The sequence below is a fragment of the Papio anubis genome, chromosome 16 (assembly GCF_008728515.1).
Source record: "Papio anubis isolate 15944 chromosome 16, Panubis1.0, whole genome shotgun sequence".
NCBI lineage: Eukaryota > Metazoa > Chordata > Mammalia > Primates > Cercopithecidae > Papio > Papio anubis.
The window spans coordinates 19,120,327-19,133,832 of NC_044991.1; the positions used below are offsets into that span (position 1 = coordinate 19,120,327).

The 13,506-nt window shown below is 56.3% G+C and overlaps 1 protein-coding gene across 18 annotated transcripts in view; it reads right to left on the reverse strand.

Annotated features, from left to right (window-relative positions):
- SFI1 (SFI1 centrin binding protein) overlaps positions 1–13,506 on the reverse strand; it is a 114,722-nt gene that overhangs the window by 244 nt on the left and 100,972 nt on the right. For 8 of the 18 annotated variants that reach the window (XM_031655960.1, XM_031655968.1, XM_031655959.1 and 5 more), the window contains 12 exons: positions 12,106–12,208; positions 10,521–10,617; positions 6,966–7,126; positions 6,414–6,488; positions 5,088–5,162; positions 4,778–4,954; positions 4,453–4,706; positions 3,403–3,507; positions 3,017–3,248; positions 1,427–1,559; positions 1,226–1,304; positions 83–194 (listed from right to left, as the gene is read on the reverse strand). In XM_031655960.1, coding sequence (XP_031511820.1) covers positions 83–194; positions 1,226–1,304; positions 1,427–1,559; positions 3,017–3,248; positions 3,403–3,507; positions 4,453–4,706; positions 4,778–4,954; positions 5,088–5,162; positions 6,414–6,488; positions 6,966–7,126; positions 10,521–10,617; positions 12,106–12,208 — 1,603 coding nt within the window. 18 annotated transcript variants of the gene reach the window in all.

A 13,506-nucleotide genomic window follows, 5' to 3' on the forward strand; every position in this document is an offset into this window, starting at 1 on the left:
GCCAGAGAGGGACAGCCAGGGCTGAGAGGGAACACAGCCCGGGGCGTCCCTACGGACACCTGGGGATGGCCTCGGGCCTCACCTCTTGCAGCTCTTTCTGCACCTGCTGCTCTACTTCCTGGTCCTCAGGTCCAGGCTCCTCTCTGCTCAGCTCCAGCCACCTGCGCAGGCTGCTCGCTTGCCGCTGACAGGACCTGAGGGGTGGAGATACCTGCTGCCTGCCAGGCTGGGTCCTTGGCAGAGCCCCATCCGGCTCAGAGAGCGGCACCTCAGCTAATTCTGATGCGGGTGTCGGGTGCAGAGAGAAAGACGGTCTGGTAGGGCCCCTGACCTGAGCTGCAGGCCCCTGCTTGGGAGCCGAACACTTCTTTTTCCTCTCCCAGTCTCCTCCGCCCTCCCTAGCAGACAGCAACTCAGGTGGGCCTGGGCGAAAACACACTTCTTGTCTCTCTTCCCCTGTGCAGAGGCAAGGATGAGGTGCCAGAGTCTGTTGCTGTCGAAGCTCTGAAGCTGCTGCATGATGATGGTCCCCAGACCACTGAGTGCAGTGGGTCTCGGGCCTGTCTCCTCTGCACTTTTTTTTTTTTTCTGTGAGATGGAGTGTTACTCTGTCGCCCAGGCTGGAGTGCAATGGCGTGATCTCGGCTCACTGCAACCTCCACCTCCCAGGTTGAAGCAATTCTTCTGCCTCAGCCTCCCAAGTAGCTGGGACTACATGCGTGCACCACCATGCTCAGCTAATTTTTGTATTTTAGTAGAGACAGGGTTTCACCATATTGGCCAGGCTGGTCTTGAACTCCTGACCCCGTGATCTGCCCACCTCAGCCTCTCAGAGTGCTGGGAACAGGCGTGAACCACCACACCCAGCCCTTCTCTGCACCTTTAATATCAGTGTTATAATTAGTCACTGGGGACAGCATGGCCTCATCGAGTTTTTAGAGTTTTGCTCAACTTTATCATCCCCCTATAGGAAGCAGAGCCTCTGTCCATAGGTGAGGCTGACTGGGGCCTTCCTAAGCAGCACCAAGCCAGGTCAAGAGTCATGGTGGAGATGGGGCCTTTCTGGACAGCACACACTGAGGGCTCCCCACACCCCTCCATAGCTAGACCAAGACCACCCACAGGACCCTGGCAGCTGGCTCAGGGGAAACGGAACTGCCCGCCCACTTTTCCAGGTAACACCTGCTCCTGTAGCCAGGGCCGCAGGGCATTTCGCAGGGCTCACCAGAGGTTCTGCTTGGTGGTCTGGTAGTGCAGTAGTTGCTGCTGGATCCCCTCAAGTTCAGCCTCAAGGTCCAGGCTGCCTATGGCGACAGAAGTAAGCTTGTTTCAGACCATTTTCCCCTCTGGGACCAGGGTAAATAGCAAGTCCCAGGTCCGGGAGTGGCCTGAGTGCTTTCTGCCCTGACAGGCCCCAGGTACACACCTGTAGTTGAAAGCCCAGGCCCAGCCCTGGTGGCTGAGAAGTCCCCAGGAAGGAGTAGATGGGGGTCAGGGACACTGGCCAGGGATGGGGGGACCTGGGGCTTATCCCTAGGAGTAGCCGGCTGTGCTGACGCCTGCAAAGGAAAGAAGGGTGGATGCTCAGCAGGGAAGCTAGGAGGAAGCCGGGGAGGGGGACACCAAGTCCTTGTCACTGCCTGCCCTGCAGGGGTGGGGGAAGACCAGGCCCCCAGCTGCAGGAGCTGGGCTTCCCAGGCACTGGCCGTGCTAGCTCATCCAGTGTCGAGCCTGCCCCTGCACACAGGACCTGGTATTGTAGGAGAAAGTCCCACAAGCAACCAGGGAGCACCCCGTGTCACCACAGTCCGCCTCGCGCCTCCACCGCCTGAGCAGCTGTTCCTAGCCTTACCCAACTCCACCCCCACCTTGCTCTGAGCTCATGACCTTGCTGAGCTTCGACGTCAGTGAGAAGTGGTGAGTGAGAGTCCAGCGCTCTACAGCCTCCTCCATGCCCTCCTCTCCTGGTGAGAGTGGACTTGCCCCTTCCATCACCCGACAGGGGTCAAAACCCTTCCAACCCCACACACCATTCCAGCCAGGGTAAGTGGCCCCACAAGGCCTAACTCACCACAGGAACTGGTTCCTTCCTGCCCCTTCATCCCCATTCAGGAACCAGCTGCTTTGGTGGCCTGAGAGCAGCTGTCACTCCATTACTGAGCTCTCACACCCCCTGGCCATCCCTGCCCAGGCTCCCCACTTGGAGGCTCATCCCCTCTCTCCTTCCCCTGTACTCCTCCTAGAGGCCGCAGCGGCTCTGGGGTTACCTTCGGCCTGTGCTGAGGATTCTTCTCAATCTCTGGCCCTGACCTCTTCCTTGAAGGTCAGACTCAACGTTTGCTTTCTCTCAAGTTTGACATCAAGAACCTGGTTCAAAACACTCTTGACGCTTCAGCCCAAACCAGTCCCCACCCCCAGTTCCTTCTTCCAGTCAAAGAACTCTGTTCCCCAAGTTATTCAAGCCAGCAGCCCAAATCAGCCTGGATTCCTTCTTCCCCCTCACTCAGCAAATCCCTCAAAGCATATCCTGCCTCATCGGCCGCCAAGAGAGTATCCGTCCCCTCTATGGCAACCGCTGAGCCCAGGCCACCAGTATTGCTTGTCTGGACCACAAGGTCATGGTGACCACAGCCTGCACAGAAACCTGCCATGGTGCTCCCTGCCAAAACCCTTCCCCGATTTCCTCCTCTTCTCAAATCCCAGGCTGCTTCTCACCGTGGCTGCAGGACCCTACGTGATCTGCAGCCACGTCACTGGCCTGCAGGCAGGGGCTTTTCTTTGCTTGTCTCTGACTAGAATATACGCTTCAGGATGGCAGGGCCCTTGGCTGGCTGTTCACTGCTGTGGCCCTTGGACCTGGTGTGTAGTGGCTACCTATGCTTGTCAAATGGATGAGTGGCCTCCCTGTGCCAAGGTTTTCCAGAAATGATGAGTACAGCTATGGTATGAGAAGGAGCACCAGAAGCCAGACCAAAGAGAGAGCCCCAGCGCCCAGGCCTGGTGGTGGAGGACGTACCCTGGCTGGTGCAGCTGCCCCGCAGGGCATGAAGGAGGAAGGAGGCAGCAGCAGCAGCTCCGGGCCTGTGCTTGCCGTCGGGATCTGCTTTGGGCCAGGGGCGCTTGACAGGGCCCCAGGCCCGGGGCTGTGTGGGACTTGTGCTGTCGGGGCCTCTGCCAGGAAGGGCCGCGTCAGGGAGGGGCCTGCTGGCTGAGCCATACCTAGGCCATGTTCCTTGGGCTTCTGAGGCCTGAGCACAGGGAAGGCAAGAGCCTGGTCAGGCCACAGGACCCTCCTCTGGGACCAAGGAACAAGAAGGAAAGGGGGCCACCCACCCCAGGACTGCCAAAACACAGGCCCCAGATGGAGGCGCCAGCTGCCTTTGGGGCCCCCTGACCACCTACCCCTGCCTGCCCATGGTGCCACACCCCAGGGACCTCTGGCTCCGCGCAGGCTCCAGCAGGAAGTGTGGGCGTCGCGGCTGCTTCCTCGCTGAGTGGGCAGTGTTGCTGGGAAGAAACATGGGGTCTGTTCCCCTGGGCTGACCAGGGGCTGCAGGGGGGTCTGAGATCTCTGTGGGATGGGGGTCGCTAGTCAGACCCCTCCAATTTTATAGGGAGACCGAAAGTCAGAGAAGGCGAGGCCCAGGTCAGCAAGTAAGCTGGGGTGGCCTGGGCCACAGAGCTCCCAGCAGTTCTGACAAAAGGTACCTGACGCCAGGGGACTGCTTCACCCACATTGTCTCTTTTGACACGCAGAGCAACCCTGGTAATGCAGGTGTACAGGTCGCCAGGGTCCATGTCACAGGGGAGCAGCCTCTGAGATGTTCAGGCTCCCATCAAGGTCAGTCAGTGAGGGGCAGAGCAGCGACCGGGACCCAGGCCCCATGCACCCACCTGACAACTCCCCCAGGGCCCAAGGCTCTCGGGTAGTGCTGGCTGCTGTGGGAGCCACCAGCTTCATCAGCATAGGGCAGGGCAGGTTAGGGGTTGAGGAGACCATAGTCAGGGCGGGCAGAGGGATGGGTGCCAGCCCACACAAGAAAGAGGGGCTTCTGACAAAAAACCAGTGTCTTGGCTGTGAGGGAGCAGAAGAGAGGCCAGCAGGCACAGGCAGGGCTGAGCTTGTTCCCTTGTCAGCTATGGGTGTGACTCCAGAAGACTGTCAGCAGGACGGGCGAGAGGGGAGGAAGGGGTTGCGGAGGAAGGGACACCTATTTCCTGAACTTTGGCAGGCAAAGGAGAGAGGGTCTGGAAATCCCACGCCACTCTCTCTTGCCAGGGGAGGGATGGGGTCTGGCCGGAGAAGAGGCGATTCGCAGCAGCTCAGCTATGACAAGGCCGAGGCCAGCCCGCCCTGTCCCCCGTCAGGGCCCAGTTTTCCTCCCTGCTACGCCATCCAACCTTTTGCCCAGGGTGGAAGCGAGGAGGATGAGGTGAGGACGGGCTACTCACAGTTCCCGGGCGTGGGGCTCCTCAGCAGCCAGGCAGCCCAGAGCTCCCTGAAGCAGAGGAGCCTGTGGCCTCTTGGTCCCCACGGTGGCATCCCCAGCCCCAGCGGCAATGCAGTTGAGAAGGGGATCCTCAAACGTCACTTTCCTGCTGGGTGCGACGGCTGCCAGGGGCTGAGGCTTCCCGCCCCGGCCCAGCACTTTCTGTTTCCAGAGCGTGGCACAGCGGTGGACAGCACGATGGAGACTGTGAGCCGCCTGCGACACAGCCTCTGGTCAGCTCATGCCACACCCTGCCTGCTCCCCAGAGGAAGGGGCCCTGGGCCTACCTGGACCTGCTGCTGGGCCTGCAGCTGCTGCCGGGAGGCCTTCATGCTGGCTGCAAAGCGCAGGAGCCGTGTGGCACCCTCCTGGAGGAGCTGCCCCTGGTAGGCCTGGAGTGCCCGCTGCAGCCGCGCCTTCTTCCTCCTCCTTTCCAGTACAAACGCCAGCCACGTGGCCCACACCTCCAGGGAGGGTGGGAGGTGAGGCCCAGATCTCCCTGTTTAGGGGTCCCCCACAGACCAGGTGCCCTCCCTCCAAGGCAGGGATAAGGCCTGAGGGAGAGGCAGGGATGGTAGGATGCAGAAACACAATTACCTTTGCCTGCAGCGAAAAGGCCCAGAACCACAGGGCCCGCACTGTCGCCTGCTGCTCCTGCCTCCTGGCTGCCAGCTAGGGCCAGAAAGACTAGATCATTTCCCTGCTGCCCCTTCAGGGAGGCTGTGCTGATCAAGGGGCCCTGCCCGGATCGTCCCTCTGGGCTCCCTCTCTAGTTGAGGCTCCCACTTCCTTCACTAGGAAGGGCCAGCCCTGTGCCTGGCCATGAGGTGCTCAATAGATGCTCCATCTGTGGCCTGAGGAAGGACCTTTAGGAAAGAAGATGGCAAAGGGCTCCTGCAGGGGGATGTGTGGAGACACCGTCCTGGGGTCTGGGGAACGGTTAAGAACAGGACAACAGGATGGGAAGAGGGAGCTGGGGACGTGTGGGTGCTGCTCTGCGTGATCCCTCTTGGCTTTTTAGCAAGATCCCAGCAAGTCTTAAAACATATTTCATTTTAATTTTTAAAAAATTATGTTGATTTATTTTGAGATGGGATCTCACTCTTATCTAGGCTGGAGTGCAGTGGCATGATCACAGCTCACTGCAACCTTGACCTCCTGGGCTCAAGTGATCCTCCCACATCAGCCTCCCGAGTAGCTTGGACCACAGGTGTGCACTAACTACACCCAGCTGATTTTTCTGTTTTGTTTTTGTAGAGATGGGGTCTCACTATGTTGCCCAGGCTGGTCTTGAACTCCTAGGCTCAAGTAATCCTCCTGCCTCAGCCTCCCAAAATCCTGGGATTATAGGTGTAAGCCATCATGCCTGGCCCACTGATTTTTTTTTTTTTTTTTTTGAGGTAGTCTCGCTCTGTCGTCCAGGCTGGAGTACAGTGGTGTGATCTTGGCTCACTGCAAGATCTGCCTCCCAGGTTCACGCCATTCTCCTGCCTCAGCCTCCCGAGTAGGCGCCTGCCACCATGCCTGGCTAATTTTTTTGTATTTTTAGTAGAAACAGGGTTTCACCGTGTTAGCCAGGATGGTCTCGATCTCCTGACCTTGTGATCCGCCCACCTCGGCCTCCCAAAGTGCTGGGATTACAGGCGTGAGCCACCGCGCCCAGCCTCCACTGATGTATTTTTTTAATACAACACTGTAGAAAGAGAAACCAGGCCTTGAAGTAACTGGTCTTACGCAGGCTACAGATGGAACAAAGCTGATGTGCTCGGAAATGACAGGAAGGTGGTAAAGGAGGTGGCCCTGGGGAGGGCAATAGTAAAAATACTGAACTAGAGGTGTAAGCCGAAGGTCACTCATTGCCCAGGCCTCACACGCCAGAGGACAGAGAAGGAAGTTTGGAGGGGACATCTCCCGGGTTCCCACCTGTTGTCTCCACTGGCGGAAGCAGGTCCGGCTGAGTCTCTGTGCCAGCAGTTGGGTACTCTGCCTGTGCAGGAGCTAGGGGAGAGCAAGTGCACAGAGTGGGGTCCTGACCTAGCCTAGACAGCCTGCGGTGGGTCCTGATCTAACCCAGTCTCTGCCCAGCTGAATGTCCTCCCATTGCCAGGAGTCCTGGATGGTGCCAGGGGTCTCCTGCATAGGCAGGGAGAGGCAGGGGGAGGCAGGGGGCACCTAGAGGACTCACTCCGTAGGTCCCCCAGCACTGATAAGCCACGGGTCAGCATGAACCGGGTTTTTAGGCTGAGCCGTCTTCTCTGGGAGACACTGGATTCTGGGGCTGGCTACCCGCTAGGCTCCACCAAATGCCCAGAAAGGCTCCTGCAGCCTTGTCCTACAGGACCCCAAACCACCCACCACTCATACTGGCTGCATGGAGTGCTGTCAGGAGAGACCCCTTCCTGAGATACGGTCTCCTGGCCTGGACACCCCTTGCCAGGCAGGTGGAACTTGGAGAGTTGCCACCGTCGGCCTCACCCTCTTCCTGACACATTCCAGATGGTGCATCTTCCACCGGGCCAGCCCCTCCAGCAGCAGCTGTCGGCGGTGGTGTTGGACTGCCCTCTCCAGCTGCAGTCTCTGCTGGGCTGACCTCCGGCTGCAGTCCCGCCAGCGCTGAAACCAGGTCCGCAGACAGCCTAGATCCAAGTCAGAGTTTGCTGTTTTGTGGGATTTCCACCAGTGACTACATAATGGTGAAGGTGCAGAGAGGAGAGATGGCTGTGCGGGGATAGAGTCCAGGTGTCCAGCCCACACGGTGCAACTACCACATGTGGACCATGGCCCTTCTCTAGGGACAGCTCTGGCCACCTTTGCCAACAGTGAACCCCCCAGGGACTGGAACCAGATCTGTTTACCACTGTGCTCCCCAAGGGCCCTCCCAGAGCCACAAGCCTGTCCACAGCCTCCACAGGGGTGCCAGAGGCCCCCGTGAGAGTCACGTGCAAAATGCTGCTGGGCGCGCGGAGGAAGAGCCTCAGTCTGAGGGAGGAGGAGGAGCCCCCACTTGAGCTGCAGCAGCTGGAGGAGAGGGCAGCCTGTTTGGCCAGGGTGGAAACCAAGGCCCAGTCAGAGCAGTCAGAGCAGCCCGAGCCGCGGCTGGGGAGGAGTGCGCTGGTCGCCAGGCCACGTCTTCTGGCCCCCTGGGTTCTGCAGGCACGAGCCACATCCTGCCTTTTGTTTTTGTGTCACAAGATTCTCCCCTGAGTGAATCTTTCTTGGGCCCTGAGAGAACTTTCTTTTTGAGACAACAGAACAGGGTTGAGAGCAGGGCACAGATGCCAAGATGAGGAGCCCTCCAGGCCCACCGGCGCAGGCAGAGAAGGCGGCAGATCACAAGCGGGAGGCACCCATGTTAGTGCTGCATGCTGACGTCTGGGCTCTGTTCTAAGTGTCTATCTCTCTACCTGTCATCTCGGTTGATCTCCACAACAACCCCAAGAGGTAGGCACTGTTATCCCCATTTTACAGATGAAGACACTGAGACTCAGAGAGGGCTGGAGGCCACACGCAGAGCCAGTTTATGACCGCCAGCCTGCGCATCTGCAGCACCCTGCATAATGGGTCTTGTGACATCCTCCCCCGAGTCCCTCCTCCAGCCCCACCCTTGGCCTGCCAAGGTATGCCTGAGACACTGAGGCCTTAATATAAGCCAGGCAATTGTTCCTCAGGTGTTTACTGTGTACCTACTACGTGTACACTGTCTTGCTGCCCAGTCTCCCAAATGTCTCACACCATCTGTAATGGACGTGGCAATCCAAACCTGCCACTGCCTCCTTCTAAGGAAAGTCCTTCAGAGAGCAGCGGCTTCGGGCAAAACTCAAACCCGTAGCCTGTAACTTCCCACCACGGCCAGGAGTGGGCACCTGACCCTTAAGGCAGCCGACCCAAAATGTCCAGAAGCCTCTGGAGCTTGAAGCTGCACGGTCAGGTGCCCAAAGGGTCAGGCGCAGAAGCTCCAGAGCCCAAGGACTGGCTAAACCCCTCAGCTTCTTTCTTAGTGAACTAGAAACACAGTGCAGGTTTCTGAGCTGAGTTCCAGGACTCAGCAGCACATTCGTGGTGCAGTAATGCAGCCGTGTGGGATGGCTGAGCCCGGGGTTTTGTCACTAGGACTTGTTGAAACATGCTCATTAACACATGCTATAGTCAGAACCAAACCAAAGCTGATGCAGTTTTGTCCTGGAGCAAACTCTTGTAAACCAACTCAACAACTTGGTCAATTTCTTTAAGGGCCAATTTAAACAATTTCTAATTGTTTTCACTTTTGTTTGTATTTTCATTTATTCTAAAACTGAGCTGTCCCCTTCAGCGTGTCAGATTCTCCTGCTATGGGACCGCTGGCTGTGTTAGGAGACAGCTCCCCACGGGTCTGCCGTGTGTCTGTGCAACTTGCAAGCAGGGGCATGGACTCCTGTTCTAGACTCTTTCCAAAGATTCTTTAAAAGAGACTGGGTCTTGGCCAGGCATGGTGGCTCATGTCTGTAATCCCAGCACTTTGGGAGTCTGAGACGGATGGATCACGAGGTCAGGAGATTGAGACCATCCCAGCTAACACGATGAAACCCCGTCTCTACTAAGAATACAAAAATTTAGCCCAGTGTGGTGGCACGCGCCTGTAGTCCCAGCTACTCAGGAGGCTGAGGCAGGAGAATTGCTTGAACCCCAAGAGGTGGAGGTTGCAGTGAGCCAAGATCGTGCCACTGCACTGCAGCCTGGGCGACAGAGTGAGATTGTCTCAAAAAAAGAGAGAGACTGCGTCTCATTCTGTCACCCAAGCTGGAGTGCAGTGGTGTGATCATAGTTCAGTGCAGCCTCCATCCAACTCCTGGGCTCAAGTGATCCTCCCACCTCAGGCTCCCGAGTAGCTAGGACTACAGGTGTGTACCACTGTGCCCTGCAATCTTTCCAAAAATGTATATACAGCAGGCAGTGGGACTTCCTGAGATCGAATGAGAATGTCTCTGGCCCCTGAATATTCAAGGGCCCAGCTACACAAGGAAGCAGGACGCTAACACAGTGGAGGCTGACCTGACAAGCGGCAAGGACCTTCCTGTCAAAACCACCCCCCCCAACCACCCCAAACTCCTCCATTCCAGCTTCTTTTATTTCTCTGTAGATCTCAAGCGCCAGCCTTTCATTTTAACATAAACTGGTTGGCAATCAGTTGGTAATACATTTCTAAGATATACTGGACTGAACAGTACCCACTCCACACCTGCTGTATTCATGCCCTTCCTGGAACCTCACGATGTGACTTTATCTGGCACTAGGCTGGCTGCAGATGTAATTGGAAAGGATGGCGTCACACTCAAGTAGGGTGGGTCCTTCATCTGATATGACCAGAGTCCTTCTAAGGGACCCAGACACAGGAAGGGAGAGGCATGTCAAGATGGGGCAAAGACTGGAGCAATGGGTCTGCACGTCCTGGAGAGCCATGACAAGCAAGAAACAAGCTGGGGCCGGGCGCGGTGGCTCAAGCCTGTAATCCCAGCACTTTGGGAGGCCGAGACGGGTGGATCACGAGGTCAGGAGATCGAGACCATCCTGGCTAACACGGTGAAACCCCGTCTCTACTAAGAAATACAAAAAACTAGCCGGGCGAGGTGGCGGGCGCCTGTAGCCCCAGCTACTCAGGAGGCTGAGGCCGGAGAATGGCGTGAACCCGGGAGGCGGAGCTTGCAGTGAGCTGAGATCCGGCCACTGCACTCTAGCCTGGGCTACAGAGCCAGACTCCGTCTCAAAAAAAAAAAAAAAAAAAAAAAAAGAAACAAGCTGGGAGAGGCAAGGAAGGACTAGAGCCTGAGGAGGAGCACGGCCCTGCCACACCTTGATCTCTAACTGCCAGCCTCCAGAACTGAGAGGGTAATTCTGTGTGGTTTGAAGACTCCCAGTCTGTGGTACTTTGTCATGGCAACCACTGGCAACTGGCATGTATGAGGAGGAGACAGACTTATGGGGGCCACAGGGACCTCCACAACAGTGCTGTCGTCACATTCCTCAACACGACTTGCTTCTGGGGGCCCCACTTACCCCTGTCCAGCACCTTCCGGGCCTCCCAGAAGGCAGAGTCCTCCTGCTGTCGGTAATATATCTGCACTGACACAGCTTCCCGCCACTGGACCAGGACCTATGGGCAGGCAAGGAGCACAGCAAGTCACTACGCCTCCTGGCTTCCGGGGCCACCCCAGGTCTGTGACGGTGGCTCCTGGAGAGGCAAGGCCAAGCTGTTGCCATTTGCTTCTCACACACGCTCCAGGAAGTAACTGCCATGCACGCAGACCGCTGAGCAATAGGACGGGGCCCCAGCCCCTCACAGGAAGCCCAGCATCTCGGCTGCTGGGACTCTTCTACCAGGATTTTCATATCATACCCTGCCATCAAGTAGTGAAGTCATTACATACATGGGTCTTCATTCTATTTTATTTATTTATATAATTTCTTTTTGAGACATAGTCTCGCTGTGTCACCTGGGCTGGAGTGCAGTGACGTGATCTTGGTTCACTGCAACCTCCGCCTCCCAGGTTTTAGCGATTCTCCTGCCTCAGCGTTGCCTCAGCCTTCCGAGTAGCTGGGATTACAGGCACGCGCCACCACGCGCGGCTAATTTCTGTATTTTTAGTAGAGACAGGGTTTCTCCATGTTGGCCAGGTTGGTCTCAAACTCCTGACCCCAAGTGATCCACTCGACTCAGTCTCCTCAAGTGCTGGGATTACAAGCGTGAGCCACGGCGCCCGGCCTCTATTACTGTTTAGTAAATGGAACACACATACATTGTATACATTCTTCTGTATGAGTGATGCCTATAAAATCACAATCACAAAACACTTGCCCAGGGGATGCCTGGTGCCTGCTCCGCAAGCGTCATGAACTCCATTCCCACCAAAAAGGCCTCCTCTTCAAGCTCTGGAGCCAAGCAAAGACTCCTGTGATCCTCTTCCGGGGGAAGGGAGGCACAGGCTAGCTCCGGAGTTTTTCTTCTTCTTCTTCTTTTTTTTTTTTTTGAGACAATCTTGCTCTGTTGTCCAGGCTGGAGTGCAGTGGTGCAATCTTGGCTCACTGCACCTCCTGGATTCAAAGTGCCTGTAATCCCAGCGCTTTGGGAGGCTGAGGCAGGTGGATCACCTGAGGTCAGCAGTTCAAGACCAGCCTAGCCAACATGGTGAAACCCCACCTCTATTAAAAATACAAAAATTAGGCGAGCATGGTGGCACACGCCTGTAGTCCCAGCTACTCGGGAGGTTGAGGCAGGAGAAATCTCTTGAACCTGGGGGATTGGAGGTTGCAGTGAGCTGAGATGACACCACTGCACTCTAGCCTGGGTGACAGAGTAAGACTCTGTCTCAAAAAAAAAAAAAAAAAGAAAATACTGGTTCTGATAAGAACTAGTTCACTTATGATGTGTTATGTTTCTATTTTAATGCATATTAGTTTGTAATTCAGTAAAAAACTAAACATGTGTCCACATGGGTGTTTGTGTGTGTGCTGGAGGAAAGTTACCCACTTCTAGGTTCCTTATTCAGTTCAAATCTCTGGCACCACCCCCTACATCCCACGCCCTCACCAGAACACAGTCCCCAGCTCTCCTGGGTGACCAGCTTGCCTCCTTATACCTCACCTTGGAACATATGGTCCTTCTGTAATGAGCACTTGCTTGAAAGGTTTTTTTGGCTTCATCCACTCGGGCCATGGTGTTCTCTTTCCAGCGACGCAATGCCCCTCTGCAGGTGCATGGGTGTGGGAAGGGCAGATGACACCAGGATGGAGAGAGAAGGGAGGCTTCTGTGAATCATTCCTACTTCTTCCCCTACTCCTGAGTCAGGGACTCTACACCTAAGAATGTCTGTTTCACCAACACCCATGTTTACGTGCACGTCTATGTCCAACAAATGGCTACTGAGCAGCTGCTCTGGGCTGGGCACCAAGAATGCATGAGGGACCCAGCACTGCTGGAGACCCAACTCCAGGTGCTACGAGGATAACAGGGCATAACTAGACAGTGGCAACACAGGTGACTCACTGTGATGAGAGCAGTGTGGTGAGACAGGGAACTCGGAAGGCTGCCTGTGCCGCAGCTTGCTGCTGAGTTAGCTCGGGGAGTTCTCGCTTATTCCGCCCTGTCTCAAGAGCGGGATGGGCGCTCTATGGGACCCCGTATGAGGGATGGAGGCGTTTATTTTATTTACTTTTTAGAGGCAGGGTCTCACTCCATCGCCCAGACTGGAGTGCAGTGGCATGATCACGGCTCACTGCGGCCTTGACCTTCAGGGCTCAAGTGACCCTCCCACCTAAGCCTCCCAAGTCGCTGAACCACAGGCATACATGACCATGCCTAGCTAATCTTTTTATATTCAGTAGAGACAAGGTGTCGCTGTGTTGCCCAGGCTGGTCTGGAACTCCTGGTCTCAAACAGCCTCCTAAAGTGCTGGGATTACAGGCGTGAGCCATTATGCCCAGCTAAGGATGGAGGCGTTGAAAGTCCACGAGACCCACTGCCCACAGGCCACCAGGAATATCATGTGCTGAACAAATACAAAGGCAGGAAATGAAAGAGGGGCATGTGGGAGGACTGCTGGGAAGGAGTGAGGTTAGAGTCTGGCTTAGAAAGAGTGGTAGAAGCTGCAGAAGCGCCCTCCACAGGGGTGAGCGGTGCAGATGGTCTGACGGGGCCCAGAGGTGACTCTGGAGAGTCAGTGACAGGCCTGCAGAGCAAGCTGGAAGGGCACTGCCTGGAAACTGACAGGAAAGGGAGCCGCTGCAGCCTCTGGAGTGGAGGAGGCGACGAGGTGCCTTGCAAAGCTGCATCTTGCAGTGTGAAGTAGGGAGGAAACAAGTGGCCTTTAAGGCATGCAGGTGACAGGTGCTTTCCAAGGTCCCACCCCGCACACAGCAGGGGCTTAAGACAAATGAAGGCGAACCCGTGAGTGAAGTGGAAAAGCCAAGACCATGGTATTAGCTACTAGGAACCTGGGACCATCCCCCACCTGGCCCTCGGCAGGACTCCCTAAAAGGCTGGGGT